Genomic DNA, 16,685 nt, shown 5'->3' with positions numbered 1-16,685 from the left:
CCGGGAGCCTTGGGTTGGGCGCACTCGGGGGCGGGGCTTATTTTAAAGACTCAGGCGGCGGGGAAAAGGGAAATTTGCCGAGGGTGGGAGTAAGTGGATCCAGGCTTTTTGAGAAAAAAAAGTATTCTTTAATAAAATCATTTTACTACAAAATCGGGATCTGGGAGACGGAATGAGGTTGGGAAGCTGTACAGGGCCGGGAGTCAGGTCTGAGTTTCTTATTTCTTTCTCTTCTTGTTCCCCGAGGGCACCTGGTTCTTTTTGCCCAGAATCTGCAGGAGGTTCTTGGACATGTAATAGGGTCGGGCTGGGGATCCGTCGTTCCGCTCCAGGTCTTCCACTGCGCCGCAAGATAGAGAAGTTAGAGGGGAAACCCCTACTCCCACCCCCAGCTCCCTGGTGAATCCTCTACTTGGATCCAAAGATGCCTCGTTTCAAGCCAGCCTGTGCCACCAATTGCTGGACACGAGAGCCAGTTTTGTAATCTAGAGTCAGTTTTGTAACCTACTGAGCGAGTTATGTCATCTCAGATTTCTCATATGTGAAATGCTGTCGATACTATATTTCCTATCGTGATCAGAATGGAGGTGGGGGGAATGGATGTCGATAGCTTAAGCAGTGTCTGGTATAAGCCAGATGTATGCAAGCAGCGACATTGCTATGCCCACCTGTCAGGAGCTTTTATTTCTAACTTCTACCCTAGATTTTCTGGCAGCAGAGGCCTTTCCCCTGGAAGACTTGCAAGAGCCCGCCAGCCTGGGAGCTCACTTCTTTCTTTCTTCCCCAAACTTGCCTGGAGTTCTCAGAAGACAACTTCGTTATTTCTAGATGCGCTAAGTCTTACTTATAAAGGCCTGCTGAGGGGCCAGAGAGACAGTGTAGCGGGTGAGGCCTTACACATAGGACTGTGGTTCTGTCTCCAGCACTGCCAGGAGTGATCCCTGAGCATCGGAGGGTGAGTAAGGCCTGACCTCAAAACCCAAAACAACATTCAAGTCCTGATAAGTCTGGAAACTTGCAGTTGGGGAGAAGTAGCGGAGGGTGACACTCACAGAAACAAAGGAAAAGCGTGTCCACACACATGCCAAAAACACTGAAGAAGCCGCTGGCGATAACATAGGCCCCCACGATGCACGTCTGGAAGGCACAAGGCTGGTTAGTGCCCTTGGGCGGGAGTTGGGGGGAGGAGGTCGAGGTGGGGAGAAACTCACCATGATGGGCAGCCAGTAATAATTGAGTGAGGGGTTCTCAAAGTCTTTACCCAGCCCCCGAATGCGACCAGAGAAAAAAAAGAAGGACAGGACGCCTGTGGGAGAAGTCAGAGTCACTCCTTGGCAACCAGCAGCTGGTACCCTGCCCTCTGTCCCACAACTCTGGGTCCTGGTCCTTACCAACACCTCCAACCACCAGTAGCTTCCCGAAGAACAGCAGCAGGTCTGTGACTTTGTCTAGGACCACCACCCTGTAGGGGGAGTTGGGATAGGTTGGAGCCGAGAGGCTGGCCTGGCTGGGAACTGCTGCATCGTGCACTGGGCCAGATGCAGAGGAAAGAGTTGACTTTTCAGGATGGGAGCAGTGTGTGTTAACCAGGCACGAGGTCTGTCTGAGCCCAGACGCCCTTGAAGCTGCTCTTACACGGGGAACCTGAGTGGGGAGGCCCATGCAGATGGGGGTGGGGGCGGGGGCGCTGTCTGACCTGAGAACATTCCGCATGAGCAGCATGAAGGCGTTTTTGGCGGAGACGCAGAAATTTTTTCCATAGATGGCGATCTGGGTGGGTGGAAAGGACACTTACTTGGGCTGGAGGGATAGCACAGCGAGGAAGGTGTTTTTTGCCTTGCATGCGGCCAACCCAGGTTTGATTCCCAGCATCCTATATGATCCCCAGGAATAATTCCTGAGTGCAGAGCCAGGAGCAACCCTCCCCTGTGCATTGCCGGGTGTGACCCAAAAAAGCAAAAAAAAAAAAAGAATAGGTACCTGACTGAGCACACTGCCAGTTGGGTATGGACCCTGGACCCTGGATCCAGGAGCCCGGGTCCAAGCAAACTCACCATAATATACGCGTTCCGGTTGAGGAACTTGATAAACTTCTCCAGACACCAGAGGCAGCACTTGAAGCAGCACATGATGCAGCGGGCCAGGGCATTCTGGGCTCCTGGGGACGAGAGGCGCACGTTTACTCACCTGCTGTTCATCCTGGCCTTCCTCATCCCCCCGGCCTAGGCCCACCTCTCAGTTTGTGGTCAATGTACTCCAAGACAATCCGGGCGATCTGCACCAGGGATAGGATGAGGGCTCCAAAGGCGAGGGACCCAGTGTGGTAACTAGGGAGGGGCTTCGTTATTCAGAGGCAGTCCCGGCACCCCCAGGACCCCCAGGATCACGGTTCCCAGCCTGTCTGGGCTTACCGGAGAGTTCGGATGAAAGCAGAGCCCAGGGGGAAGGTAGGGATGTCCTGGGGCTTCCGGAAAGCCCAGTAGAAGGAGGCAAAGGCCCCGGCCATGACACACTGGCCCAGGGCCAGGACCCAGTTGAGGGTCCAGAATAGCCCCAGGAATCCGTAGATTTGTAGGTTGAAGATAGAACGTTGTACCAGGCCCGTGGATGTGTAGCCCTGGAAAACGCACATCTGTCCTGGGCAGCTGGTAGACTGGTTCTGGAAGGGAAATAGAGAGGCTCGCTTGCAGGCAGCTTGCCACCCCAGAGTGAAGGGAGCAAATGGGACCTTTCCTTCCAGAATCTCATCAAAATGTCTCCTGCATGAGCCTCACTGACGGCCTTCAGCCTCCCCATGGACAAAAAGTCCTAGGTCATACATTAAAAAAAAGATATTCTTTTTTGGGTAATTTTTGGGCCATACCCAGTGGTACCCAAGGCTTACTCCTGACTCTGCTCTCAGGGATCATTCCTAGCTAGGCTCAGGGGGTCACAGAGGGTGCCAGGGATTGAACCCAGATCAGATGTGTATAAAACAAGTGCTTTAACCGCTGTGCTCTCTCTCCACCCCTGAGTGGTTATGCTTTTAAAAAGTCCTGAGTGTGGGGGTGTCGGAGAAATAACATAATGGATAGGGCCCTTGCCTTGCGCATAGCTGACCTGGGTTCAATCCCTGGCATAACACATGGTTCCCCGAGCATCACCAGTAGTGATCCCTGAGCACAGAGTCAGGAATAGGTAAACCCTGAGCACAGCTGGGTATGGTCACAAAAGGAAAACAAGGGGCTGGAGCGATAGCACAGCGGGTAGGGCGTTTGCCTTGCACGCGGCCGACCCGGGTTCGATTCCCAGCATCCCATATGGTCCCCTGAGCAGCACCAGGAGTAATTCCTGAGTGCAGAGCCAGGAGTAACCCCTGTGCATTGCCGGGTGTGACCTGAAAGGCAAAAAAAAAAAAAGGAAAACAAAAGTCCTTGAGTGGGCCACTGAGACAGCTCCAAGCCCCGAGCACGTGCTTTACATACCAGAAACTCAGTCCCATCGGGCTCTGCCCGGTCTCCGACGCTGCTGGGAGTGATCCCACTATATTATCACTCTGGCCCAGAAATGTTAGTAATTTCTAAAACGCGGCTGGAGAGATGGTCTACCCAGAGCACCCCCAGGGATGATTTCTGAGCTCAAAGCCAGGAATAAGCCCTGGGTGTGGTCCCAAAACAAAAGCACAGCTGGGTATGGTCCCAAAACAATGCAAACCCATTCCTGGAACTGAGTTCATGTTTCAGATTTAATAATAACAATATTATTAAAAAAAAAACTTTCTACTTCGATATTATTGTGGATTTGTGCTATCTCCACTGCATAGTACTTGGGGCTTTGATGCACAGTGCCTGGAACATATGGTTGGGGTCTCTGGAAATGTCAATGAGCCTCTTGTTACTTTTTTTTTTTTCTCAGTGGTGGGCATCAAACCCAGGGCCTCATGTGTGCTATGCCAGCACATGCTACCACCGAGCCCATTCCAGCCCTTCCCCCCTTTACTAAGAATAAGGCTGATGCCTGCTGGCACATCCTGGCTCAGCTTGGGAGAGGAGGGGACTGGAGAGCTCTGCTCCCTGGAAACCTCACAGGGAGAGTTTGGGGACTCTGCTTCTCCCCCAGGTCAGGGAGTCCCACCTGCCTGTCTCCTAGCGCTACTCTGGGGGAAGAGAACTTTAAGAGACTAGAGGGGTTGGGGGAGAGGGGGCTGGAGTGATAGCACAGCAGGTAGGGCATTTGCCTTGCACACGGCCAACCTGGGTTCGATTCCCAGCATCCCTTATGGTCCCCTGAGCACCGCCAGGGGTAATTCCTGAGTGCAGAGCCAGGATTAACCCCTGTACATTGCCGGGTGTGACCCAAAAAGAAAAAAAAAATAGAGACTAGAGAGGCTGGAGCATTAGTACAGCGGGTAGAGAGCTTGTCCTTATGCAAGGCTGATCCAGGTTCCATCCTGGGCACCCTGTATGGTCCCCTGAGCCCACCTGGAGCGATCCCTGAGCACTGTGGAGTGTGGCCCTCAAAACAGCAAAAAAAGAAAGACTAGAAACTAGGGCCCAGAGAGATAATACAGTGGGTAAGGTGCTTGCCTTGCATGAGACTGACAGGGGTTTGATCCCTGGAACCTCTGAGCACAGAGCCAATGTAAGCCCTGGGCACTGCCAGGTGTGGCCCCTAAAAAAGAAACATCGCACCTCCTCCCGCAGCTTTAGTTTCCTTCCTGGTATCACAAACTAAAAAAAGAAACTAGGGCTAGAGGGAAAGTACAGCGGGTAGGATTCTTGCCTTGCGTGTGACCGACTGGGGTTCAATCTTTGGCACCCTCTATGGCATCCCCAAGTCCTGCTACAAGTGATTCCTGAGCTCAGAGCCAGGAGTAAGCTCTGAGCAATGCCAGGTGTGGCCCCCAAACAAAAAGAAACTAAGAGGCGGGGAAATAACTAGGAAGTTAAGACTCTTGCCTTGTATGACCCTAGTTTCATTCCCAGCACCACATGGTCCCTGGGGCATTGCTAAGTAGTCCTGGAGACTCGAGGCCCCTGAGCACTGCTTGTGAGCTTCCCTGCACTCAACACAAAGAAAAGAAACTTTAAAAAAAAAAGTATCTGGGGCCCGAGCTATGGAACAGCGGGGAGGGCGTTTGCCTTGCATGCAGTCGACCTAGGTTCAATCCCCGGCATCTCATATGGTCCCTTGAGCACTGACAGGAGTAATTCTTGAATAAAGAGCCAGGAGTGACCCCTGAGTATAGCTGGGTGTGACCCAAAGAGAAAGAAAAAAAAAAACAAACACCAAACCTATCTGCTGTTATCAGCTCTTATCAGGTGCTGAGCGTGGTACCGAGTGTTTTATGTACTCAATGTCATTTAATCTCAGGCACCCTGAAGAACAGGTATTGTAATTCTCTCCATTTTCTAGACAAAGGACTGAGGCTCCCAGGATACAGGGGCAGAGGAATGTCCAGGGAGAGACAGAGAAGCTGGTGTGTGCTTTGCGGTCCAGCCCCGTCCTCAGACACAACATGCCTCCTCCCTCAGCCTCAGTTTCCTCTCTGGCATCATGAGCACCTCAGAGGAAGGCTCAGACTTGGAGTCTGACTCGCCGTGTGACCCTGAGTCAGCCCCTTGGCCTCACTGGTTCTCAGTTTCCTCAGCACAATGGGGGATTTGGACCTGGTGGCCTTTGTGGTCCCCTTAGCCATATGGGTGCCCCCTCCATGCTCATCCCAATCCCCTCACCTGCAGAGGGTTGCAGGATGCATTCAACATCACACCCTCACAGCCAGGCTGGCTGATGTTCGGTGCCCATACGACATACTGGGGTTGTCCCGATGTGGCCAGGTACCCGGAGGGCAGTCAAGGAAAGCATGGTGACATGGCGATGTAGAGGGAAGGCAAGGAGCAGAAGCAGCAAATCCGAGTGACCCATTCTAGGAGCTGGGCAGAGATGAACAGGTCATTGAATTATGGCCAGAGCAGAGCAGGAGAGACAGACCCGACTGGTTGCTGGAGCAGGAACGAGACAGGAACCTAAAACAGAACGTCTAATATGGAATCTAAAACAGGATGTTCTAATCACTTGTCACATCAATCATTATGTATGTTAGCAACATTGTATATGTCAGATGAGAAAATTGTTCCCATGTCATTGGTGCAGACTGCAGGTAACCTATATAAGCTCTGCCTTCCTGGCTGGACCCATGTTGGCGTGAGGCAGCTGCTGGTTCTCCCTCTCCTGAGTCTCTCAGGCGTCTGTGCCTGTTTCATGGTCACATGTTTATGTACAGGGGATAGCCACAGGTGACCCTATACCGGGTGCTTGGCCATGACAGCACGGAGGGTGGTGGAACCCCACCTGTGCTCACTCTGAACTCTGTTCTGCAGGTCAGAAGGGGGTTTTTCCAGAAGGAAGCACCCAAGTGCACTGTGGGTAAGGAGTGCCTCCTACTCCCGGACTCCAGGGGGCCTGGACACATGCGCAAAGGATACAGGGCGGTCATGGCCCAATACACAATGCAGATGAGCAGGAGGACAAAGGTGACAAGCGGGTAGAATATGGTCGACATCATCTGGGCCACAGCCCTGCAGGAGACAAGAGCTGTGAACCCCCAGCGTCTGACCCCCATCCCATGGTTCTCTCAGGGGCCTGGCTCTGGTCCAGATCCACACCCACCCTTCCCAGGGCTTGCTCCTGTCTCCCCTCCCCCGGGTTGGCCCCCTGGATGGGTGGAACTCGGGGCCCTTGGAGGCACTTGGGGGAGATGATGGGAATCCTTCAGGGTGTCTTTGGCCCCATTTGCAGGTCCTGCTCCCCCCTGCCAGGATTCCTGTCATCCCGCCCAACTTCCTCCAAAACCATCCTCACAGGGCACCTGCTCCATTCCAGGCACCCGATGAGAGGCGTCATTTCACCCTCACGACAACCCTCCAAGGTTGGATCTCTTATTCTCCCCATTTTACAGCAGGCTAAATGGAGGCCGAGGACGGCTAGGTCACCAGCAGAGTCAGCCATTGAGCTAGTCTGTCCTTTCTCCTCCCTGGCTCTCTGCGACCTTCCTGCGCCCCGTTCTAGGCCCACCCCACCACCCTCTGGCCCTTGTCCTGCCCGAGCAGGCCCTGACTTGCTGGCCTCCGTCAGGAGGGCGATGGCGATGCGAATCCGCTGGCGCAGGAAGATGAGCAGCAGGAGCAGGACGCCCTCCAGCACGGACACCACGATGACTGCAGGGGACAGGGAGCAGAGGGCCTGGTCATGGCGGCCACCCCGGGCGGCCTGGGGCAGCTGAGGCGGGGAGCCCAGGGCGACTCACGGGCGGCCAGCCAGGTCTCCTTGACGCTGCTGTAGGCGCTGAGGTTCGTGGTGAAGCCCAGCTCGGCGATGGAGAGGCCCTTGTCCCGCAGGGTCCGGTACTCATTCCAGCAGTGGTAGATGCCGTAGGCCAGCACGCCCAGCACCCCCAGGATCAACACCAGCACCAGGGGCCCGGCCACCAGGCGCAGGAGCAGGATAAACACCAAGCTCAGGACCAGGGCCACTCCCAGGGCGCTGCGGGAGGGGGAGCCGTGAGACCCCCCCACCCAGGACTTCCGCTTCCGGGCTCCCCAGATGCTCACAGCCCTCTGTGTCCCCAGATTGGACCCTCTTTTTCTTTCTTGGAGTTTTTTTGGCTGCACCGAGGTGCTCAGGGGCTACTCCCAGCTCTGTGCTGAAGCATCGCTCCTAAGTGATGCCAGGACCGTGCAAAGCTGGGGATCGGAACCAGGCGTGAAGAGCATGGCTCAGACCTTCGAGCAGCTCCCTGGCCCCAAGACCCCCTTTTTGGGCCACACCCAGCGATGCTCAGGCCTTACACCTGGCTCTGTGCTCACGGACCACTTCTTGTGGACGAGGCGGGCATTAGCGACCAAGCACACTGGGGTCAGCTGTTCTGTGCTCTCTGGCCCAGACCCACTTTGTCTTCTGAGTTCTCTGGGGCTTATGAACTCTGATTCTCCCTCCTCTGTCTAAAGTCTCCCCTTTAGATCTTGGACTTGGGTAGAATCAGACGGGGTGAAGGGACGAACAGTGGGGGCAGGGAGGGGAATCTGTGGACTCACATGAGAATCCAGTACCAGGACTTGGCGAAATCTTCAAAGATCTTCACGCTGATATCGCGGGCATTGAGGCTGTCTAGAAGGCCGCTGTGGGGCAGAAGCAGACCAGGTGGGCCATGTGTGGGCGGGAAGGAGCGCAGGCTAGAGATGGGGGTCGGGGGTACCTACTTGATGCTTTGGGTGGTGTTGCCGCTGATCCCCGGGAGTTCAGGAGGAGTACTATTCACCCACGGAAAACACCGGCCCAGAGCTGCACGGAGAGAACCAGGCTACTGGGAGGGAGGGTCAGAGCTTTGCCTGCAAGTCTCTGGCCACCCCTGGAGGGAAAGACGGGCTCCGCCTCCTGGGGTGCTCCCGCTCCACACCCTAATGGAGAGTGCTCCTGGCCCGAGGGTCTAAGCCAGCTTCCTCTACTCTCTCTCCAGTCACCCCTTCCTCTACTTTCTGCACCCTCTGGGCTCAGAGCTTTGGCCTCTGTGGCCTCGACTCAGAGCACAGCTGCTCACAGCATAGGCTCTGCCCAGAGGGGGCCATGCTGCCTGCCCCTCTCTGAGCTGTCCCCCCAGAAATCCCTTTCGTCACTTCCCGTTCCACGCCAGACCCCTCTCTCTGCTCCAGGAAACCTTCTCAACCACCTGTTAAGTGCATCTCGAGCCATTTGACTTTAGAACACATATGAGATCTTCCTGGAGATGGTAGGAAGTTTCTCATGCTACAGTTAAAAAAAAAAAAACAAACAAACCCACAGGGACCACACCTGGAACTGTGGGAATAGAAAATATGCTAGACATATGCTCAGCCACTGGTGCTATCTTCCTTTCCTGAAGTTTTTGTTTTTTTTTTCTTTTTTAGTCCACACCCAGTGGTACTCCAGGGTTACTCCTGATTCTACGCTCAGGAATTACTTCTGGCAGTGCTCATAACACTGGTGGAGGGAAGTTGACACTTGTAAAGGGATTGGTGTTGAATTATTGTATGCCTAAAACCCAACTGTCAGTAACTTTGTAAATCATGGCTTTTTAATAATAATAATAAAATAAATAATAATAGGGGCTGGAGCGATAGCACAGTGGTAGGGCGTTTGCCTTGCACGCGGCCGACCCGGGTTCAATTTCCAGCATCCTATATGGTCCCCTGAGCACCTCCAGGAGTGATTCCTGAGTGCAGAGCCAGGAGTAGCCCCTGAGCATCGCTGGGTGTGACCCAAAAAGCAAAAATAATAATAATAATAATAATAATAATAATGTGTTCATGTGCATTCTGGCCACCCATGGCTTCTCGTCTTCGGTGAGGGATGCCTCTCAACTGGTGTGCAGGGGGTCCCGGGGCCCACTCCTGGTACTTCTCAGGAATCTTTTTTTTTCTTTTTTTTCTTTTTGGGCCACACCCGGCAATGCACAGAACTTACTCCTGGCTCTGCACACAGGAATTACTCCTGGCGATGCTCAGGGGACCATATGGGATGCTGGGAATCGAACCTGGGTCGGCTGCGTGCAAGGCAAATGCCCAATGCCCTACCCCCTGTGCTATTGCTCCAGCCCCGCTTCTCAGGAATCTGGGCTGGTAATTCAATGTGAGATCCTGAGGGTGTAGTGCTGTACCGGGGCCACCAATGCATCCTAACGGTGGTCTGGGACCACCAGATTCACAGCCAACAGTGCTCAGAAGCCACCACGCTGTGGAGAGAATCGGAGTCTTGCGTGTCCCTGTGCTTCCTGCCTGGCCCCTTGGCCTCCTGTGTTCTCAGGAGACTCTCAGCCTCTGTGTGATGACCTCTCACCTCTTCACCCAGAACACAGCTGAAATGGGGCGCACCCTTGTTTCCTACAGAGTCTGTCCCCCGTGCCCGCCACACAGCAGTGATGGTCTGACCACCACACAGAGCACAACGCAGAGCGGGGACTCGCTTCACTTCCGCCAGAGACCAGCTGTGTGACTTTACTCTCTCGGGATGTTTCCTCATTGGGGCAATAAAAATATTGGAGTAGATGGAGCCTGGGGATGGAATGCAGCTTCTCACCTGGACTGGAAGGGAGGAGAAAACTGGGGCAGAGTTCCTGTTGTAGGCTCCGGAGCACTGTCTGGAAGGGGAGAGAGAAGGGCGTGCGGCTGGATGAAGTGAGGCCCCTCCTGCCACCTCCACAACTGTCTAATTCCCCTTCTGCCCCGTGCGTGGGTGCCCTCTTTGCCAACAGTGATGATACTGGGCGCAGGCTCACCATATCCTGGGGTACCCCCGGCTGACAGTAATTCCTTTTTGCAGCGAAGACCTCCCCCACTGTCTGCATGTACTGTTCCGGTTCCACAGTCCACGACTCATGTGGGCAGGAGGACACACACACCTGGGGGCGGAGAGCGTGCTGAGGGGCTGATACCCGCACCCTGGGGAGAGCTGGGGGGGGGGCAGAGGCAGGCCTTGGGGCTGACCTGGGGTGTGGGACACTGGAGGCCTTTCTCTGCTATTGTGATGATGTTAGTGGCCAGGATGCAGCTGAAGACGTTGAAGTAGAGGAGATAGGGTTTATCTCTGCAGGAGGGGAGGAAACGCAGGCATCAGGGCGTGGCCCGAAATGGTGGGAAGGAGGGCCTGGACCACCTTGGCCAGTCTCAAGCTTGAGGCGCAGGGTCTCCCAGACGTACAAACCCCTAGCTCCTGGCCTCACGAAGCTCAGTCCGGCTGGGGGACATTGGGAGACAGCGGAGAGTCCCCCCAAATCATCCAGCATCATAACTGAGCAAATGGTTAACAGCCTGCAGGCGGGAGTCAAGTCACCACCATTATGGCTTGGGCAAGTCAGGTCACTGCTCATAGCCTCGGCTCCGTCATGTGTGAAGGAATGGCGTCTACCTCACCTGGCATAAAGTGGGTTTGTGTGTAAAGTTCACCTGCTGCCTAGAAAATCAACGCCCTGAAAATGTTCCCGATTGACCATTTCCTGCCAGCCACTTGCTGGGATTGTAAACTGAGTATCAGGTGGAGAGATCAAAGCTCAGAGGCTGGGCCCTCTGCCTCAGACCTCACCACCAGAACTCAACCAGCTGGGGAGTTCAGAACAGGGTCTGAACTCAGATCCAGAAGTGTCAGGGAGAAGCAGAAATCCAGCCCCAACCTCCCCCACAGCCCCCAGCTAGTCTTTTAGGTGCAAGGATGATTGATTTCATAGGATGGGCTGTGAAAGCGGGCTGCAGGGTGCCCAGCTGCTAAGAGACACCAGTTCCTAGGTTGTAGGGAAGCCACCCCTTGCAAAGGCTTCTGGGAGACTAAACCGTTTGCACTGGAGCCCACAGAGAAGGCAGCAACTTAAATTTGCATAAGAGTCCTGCCCTTGTTCCTGGGCTTTTCTGGGTGAGTTCCTCTAGTTGACTTCCCCTCCCCCACATGCATCTTTTGTCTCTAGCTGCTGTTATTTAAGGGAACTTAAACAAAGAGTCATTTTGGTGGGTAGTTTTTACTGGGCTCTCTTGCCCATACCAGAGAAACCTATATTAAGCTTTGTTTCTTTTTCTTTTTTTGAGGGGGGATTGCAGGGTAGGGAGGGGTGTACCCGGCCATGCTCAGGGATCACTCTTGGTGGGCTCCGTGGACTTCAGGGGGTGCCCAGGTCAGACACGTGTAAGACAAGCGCCTTACCCGCCGGACTATGGCACTTTACCCCCTGAACTATGGCTCTGGTTCCTTGTTCTGTTGTTTCCCTCTTGTCACTGTCTGATGTTGAAAACCCAAGCAGGAATGGGGGTGAGGGGGCTCCCTGCCCCTCGCTCCCCTATCACACTGCTTCCCAGTGATGGGGGCCTTCTCCAGGGGGGATGTGGAAGAGACCAGTCTGGAAGGTCACCACCCCCTGCCCATCCCTGGTTTCCTTCTGTCTGTTGCAGGCAGAGAGATGGGGGGTTGGGGGAACTGGTCCGCATCCCAGGAAAAAATAAATCTGAAACCTAAACTAGCCCAAGGGCAGGACCAGAGGACTGGGAAAGCCTTGGTGATGCAGAATTCCTGGCCCGGAGCACTGCTGGATCCCAGGAGGGAGGCGAGCCCTAGCCGGCTCTGAGCAGCAGACCAAGACTACCACAGGACCAACAGAGATGGGGCGGGAGAGACAGCAGAGCCCGGCCAGGACTAGCCTTCCACACGACTGACCTGAGTTGCTTCCTCAGAACCCCTTTTGGTCCCCCGAGCAAAGCCCACGAGGAGTGATCCCTGAGTGCACAGGAGGAGTAAGCCCTGGGCACAGCTAGGTGTGGGCCAAAAATTTAAAAAGAAAGAATTGGACCACCAGACATGCAGTGAAAAACTCAAATCAGGGGCTGGGCAAGGAGCTTGCCAACAATCCTGGCTAGCTAACAACACCTTGTCTGAATACAGCTGGGCGTGGTCCTCTCACCCCCCCACCAACGAACCAACCAACCAACTAACCAAACAATAAACACAATTAACGTCTACTTATGTAAAGAATTACAGAATTGTGGAAACTATTCACACTCATACCCAAAGCAATTGTGTGCTTTCTCTCCCTTCATTTCCCAACTCCTTTCCTTTCTTCTTTGTTTTTGGACCACACTCAGCGGGTGCTCAGCGGTTACTCCTGGCTCTGCACTCAGGATCACTCCTGTGGGCTCAGGGGATCATATGGAATGCTGGGAATCGAACCCTACTTGACCAGAAGCAAGACAAATGCCTTACCCCCTGAACTATCTCTCAGGCGCCTTCCTGCCTAATTTCCTCCGAAGTAAACTTACTTCACTATCTGTCTCCTTCCTGCAAATCTATTCTGTGAGGGAAAGCATCATTCCTAGAAAACCCGGGTAGGATTTAAGACAGACCTTTTTTTTTTCCCCCTTCCGGTAAAAAGCAACTCCTCGCTCCAGCCTGAGTTCCATGGTTTCCAAGAAATCAAGTGCGAGGGGATCGTTCCCCATGCTGGGTTGGTGAGCTGGTGAGCTGTGAGGTCTGAACCCTGAGATCTATATGGGAGCCTCAGAGAAGTTTCCACCGAGGCACTGCGGGTGACTGAGCCGGTAGGGAGGGGAGCCAGTAAGGAGGGAAGCCATAGACTCTTCCCTTTTTTTCCTTTCTGAAATTTGGGCCACACCTGTTTGTGCTCAGGGATCACTCCTGTCAGGCTCAGGCAGTACCAGGGATCAAAGCCAGGTCAGTTGCAGGCAAGCCAAGTGCCTTGCCGGCTGTGCTATCGCTCAGTCCCCCGGAAGCGGCAGAGTCTGAGGCTGAACAGACTCTCCTTCTTCCCACCAACACTCCTGTCCCCTCTTTGTCTGCAGGACACACACAATGTCACTTGGGTTCCTCCTGGCCCACTGAGAGATGGAACTGGGACTCCTATATGCAAAGTGCGCACTCCGGCCCACAGAACCCCCGCTCTGTGCTTGGTACTCACTTATTTTCCCCTATTCCGCAGTAGTATCCAGTAGAGTTCCTGGGGTACAGGACCTGTTGAGGGTCTCCATACAGCCAGGCTGAAGAGAGACAGGGGCAACATGAGAGAGGGAGCAGGACGGGGCACGGTTCCCAGACGGGGGTCCTGGGTGCCGAGCTCATCGCCCTCGGCCTAGGAAGCCAGAAACTCACCCACGAGCCCCACTGCGATGTAACCCAGAATGAAGACCAGGAAGAGGACACAGCAGATGACATCTGTGCAGCTCCTGCGGGAGACACGGGGAATTCGAAGGGGGTGTGACCTGCCCGAGTCAAGGTTCGAGATTTGGAGGGGGTGGGGGGACAGAGGGTACCTATATTATAGTAGTCGAGGGGGTCAGATATCTGTTAGCAAACCTTTTTTCTGGATAGGTAAATGTTTCTGTTTGGGGGCCACCCCTAGCAGAGACCATGCTATGCTGGGGACAGAACCCCGCTTTCTGTACCTCAGCCATTGATTCTAATACAGAAAAATGCACAGTTTTTAGGGCTGGAGCCATAGCACAGCGGGTAGGGGTTTGCCTTGCACGTGGCCGACCCGGGTTCGATTCCCAGCATCCCATATGGCCCCCTAAGCACCGCCAGGAGTAATTCCTGAGTGCAGAGCCAGGAGTAACCCCTGAGTATTGCCAGATGTGACCCAAAAAGCAAAAAAAATAAAAAATTAAAAAATGCACAGCTTTTAATGGCTTAGCTGGATGACCTGACCGACAAAAGTGGCCAGAGGAACTGGAGAGAGCACAGTGGGTAAGGCGCTTGCCTGGCGCGAGTGGCTAACCCAGGTTTGATTGCCGACACCCTATGTGGTCCCTGGAGCCCACCAGGAGTAATCCCTGAGTGCAGAGGCAGGAAGAAGCCCTGAACAGAGTTGGGTGAGTTCCCCAAACAAACAAACAAATAAACAGGTAGAAAGTGGCCCGAGCAGAAGAAACATCCCCCATCACCCCAAAACCCCCTTTGCACGCCCTGCCCAGCATCACTTTCCTGGGGCGCTTTCATTTTCCCCAACAAGCTTCTAACCATATGGCAGCAAAAGCACAAAGCAAAAGCACTGCGGCCCCCTTGGCTCCTACCCTCCTCCGCACCCGAGCAGAGCAGGGTCCAGAACTCACCTGTTCTTGATGGGGCCTCGGAAGGAGGGGTCATAGCTGACCGGTTGCCCTGGGGGGTGCAGGGGGGAGTGTGAAGTGAGGGGTCTCTGTCCTCACTTCCGGCTCTCCCAAATCCCCTTGCCCCAGGATCCTCCCAGCCCCCTGGAGTGAGGGGAAGACAGACAGGAGCCGGGCGGGCAGGTGGGAATGTTGGACACCAGGAAAGGTAGCACCAAAGCTGGCCGCCAGCGCAGTGCTCCGCAGGGCCAGACCAGGAGGGGGGGGCAGGCCTTTCAGGGTCTTTTCCATCTCTGGCTCGCACCTCAAGGAGCTGGAGACCCCCTGCCCCTCTGTCCCCCGCCCCTGGCCCATTTCTCCTGTGATTCTCCTCAAACTGGGGTGTGGGCTTCAATCCTCTCAAGTGCTCTTCCCTCCCTGAACCCTACCCGGGTGGATCCTTGGGGACCACGGGGGGAGGGGGGGGCGGGAAAGGAACAGAGTTAAAGGCTCAACTCCCACAGAGTCTGGGGAGGGAGGTCCCCAGCGGAAGGGACCCCTGGCCACTGCCAGACTCCCGGCAAGCATTCACGGTGACACTTGAGCCTGGCCATTGAGGCTGTGTCCTGTTCCTGGTCCTCCCTGAGTACACACAGCGAGGAGGTGGGGCCAGACTAGGGTCCAGCGGGCACCCAAGAGGGAGGGAGAGTGTTGGGCAAGAGTGTGGGAGGGGGTGGGGTCCACTCTCCAAAGGGGCTCTGGACTCTGTCCCTCTAAGAGTCTCCGTCCTCTGGAGGTCAATGATTGACCGAAAGCTCCTCCAGGAAGTCTGCAGGAAGCTTATTGTTCCTTCCCTTGGTCCTCTGTTTTTGGCCGCCTCCTGGGGGCAGACACTTGACTGAGGGCAGGGGGAGATGCCCGAACTGCAGGCGGCCTCCCCGCGCCCTCCCCTGGCAGCAGTTCAGAGCAGGAAGTGGCTCCCCTATTCCCTCTTCCCTTCCTGTTCCCTCTTCCCTTCCGCACAAGCTGCCCTCCATCCCCAGGCCCCTGGGACAGGCTCCCAGCGCGAGTGTCTCAGAGATTCTGGAGACAGACACCCCGCCCCTCCTTTCCTCCCTTTCCCAGGAACCCCAGAAGGCTTCTCCTATTCTTCAAGTTACCTGGAGACAGGCTCCCTCCCCAACGGTCCCGCGAGGCGGACCCCAGTCCCGTCTCACCACAGTCCTAACGGTGTATCCTCAAAGGGTCCCCAATAGGGTGTTTTTTGGGGGGACGGAAGGATGGTTGAGCCACAAGTGACGATACTCAGGGGCTACTCCTGGCTTTGTACTCGGGGTTCACCCCAGCAGAGCCCGTTCCCCTGCCGTGCTTCAGAGACCCCCCACCAGGTGGGCCACCTACACTTTCCCCACAGCCTGAGTCCCGCTGATCCCAGCCGCCCCGCAAGGCTCCTTCACACCAAACGCCCCCAGCAGAACCGTCGTTGGTCAGGACGGTGGGTTCAAGCCCTGCCTCTGTGCTTCAAGCCCCCACCCCGGCAGCCACCACCTCTGAGACTCAGTCTTTCCCCCAGCGCCCCCAGCAACGGCCCCTTGCCCCGGACCCGCGCCCCCTCTCAGGATGCCGGCTCTGCCTTCTTCTGCTTTCCCAGGCCCTCCCCTCAGGAACCAGGATCCCCGGGTCCTCCCCGCTGGGCTCAGCCCCTCCACAGCTCCAGAGCAGCCCAGGGGGGCCCCCTCTCCCCCCCACCTCTGCACTCCGGCAGGATCAGGGCGGGGCGGGCAGCTTACCCGACGCTTCGTCCCCGTCCAGCTTCTGCTTCCCCCCCATGGCTCAGTCTCCGGAGTGATTGGAGCCGGGAGACCTGGCGACTCACCTGCTGCCAACTCCGCCCTCCCACACTGCCACACGTCACAGCCCCACCTCCGCCTGTGGTCCCCGATTCTCCAGTTCCTCCTTCCCAGCTCCTGCTCCACAGTTGCCCCAGGGAGGGCAGGCCTGCTCAGGGCTGCTTCCCGGGGCCCCTGGACTATGGCCTCCAGGAAGGGCTCCGCAGCTCTGGGCAACCCCGGTTCACCCACTGCCCCAACATCCTCA

General features: G+C 55.5%; 1 protein-coding gene across 2 annotated transcripts; it reads right to left on the bottom strand.

The window, feature by feature from the left end:
- Nucleotides 1-210: 210 nt before the first annotated feature.
- Nucleotides 211-16,418, bottom strand: SLC44A4 (solute carrier family 44 member 4). 2 transcript variants are annotated; one of them, XM_004621291.2, is made up of 21 exons: nucleotides 16,379-16,418; nucleotides 14,613-14,661; nucleotides 13,654-13,727; nucleotides 13,463-13,541; nucleotides 10,497-10,596; nucleotides 10,289-10,411; nucleotides 10,090-10,150; nucleotides 8,238-8,319; nucleotides 8,073-8,156; nucleotides 7,286-7,521; nucleotides 7,097-7,196; nucleotides 6,465-6,557; nucleotides 5,715-5,820; nucleotides 2,412-2,653; nucleotides 2,233-2,327; nucleotides 2,055-2,158; nucleotides 1,697-1,770; nucleotides 1,392-1,462; nucleotides 1,212-1,306; nucleotides 1,053-1,137; nucleotides 211-340 (listed from the first exon to the last, which is right to left on the bottom strand). In XM_004621291.2, the coding sequence occupies exons 1-21, from the start codon at nucleotides 16,416-16,418 to the stop codon at nucleotides 219-221; spliced, it is 2,115 nt and encodes a 704-aa protein (XP_004621348.2). In that variant the 3' UTR covers nucleotides 211-218. The 2 variants fall into 2 exon arrangements, with proteins under 2 accessions (XP_004621348.2, XP_004621349.2); XM_004621292.2 differs by lacking the exon at nucleotides 10,289-10,411.
- Between the last annotated feature and the right edge of the window lie 267 nt (nucleotides 16,419-16,685).

Source organism: Sorex araneus, chromosome 2, assembly GCF_027595985.1.
Source record: "Sorex araneus isolate mSorAra2 chromosome 2, mSorAra2.pri, whole genome shotgun sequence".
Classification (NCBI taxonomy): Eukaryota; Metazoa; Chordata; class Mammalia; order Eulipotyphla; family Soricidae; genus Sorex; species Sorex araneus.
The sequence above is the reverse complement of the archived record's forward strand: the minus strand, read 5'-3'. Positions and strand labels throughout refer to the sequence as shown.

Bases quoted from the DNA above. Each gene is read 5' to 3' on its own strand.
- SLC44A4 (XM_004621291.2), bottom strand. From the start codon at position 16,418: ATGGGGGGGAAGCAGAAGCTGGACGGGGACGAAGCGTCGG. The intron at 7,522-8,072 runs GTGAGTCCACAG...CCCCTCCCGCAG, and splicing joins TCCTGGTACTGGATTCTCAT to CGCCCTGGGAGTGGCCCTGG. The intron at 1,138-1,211 runs GTGAGTTTCTCC...TGTGCCTTCCAG, and splicing joins ATTACTGGCTGCCCATCATG to ACGTGCATCGTGGGGGCCTA.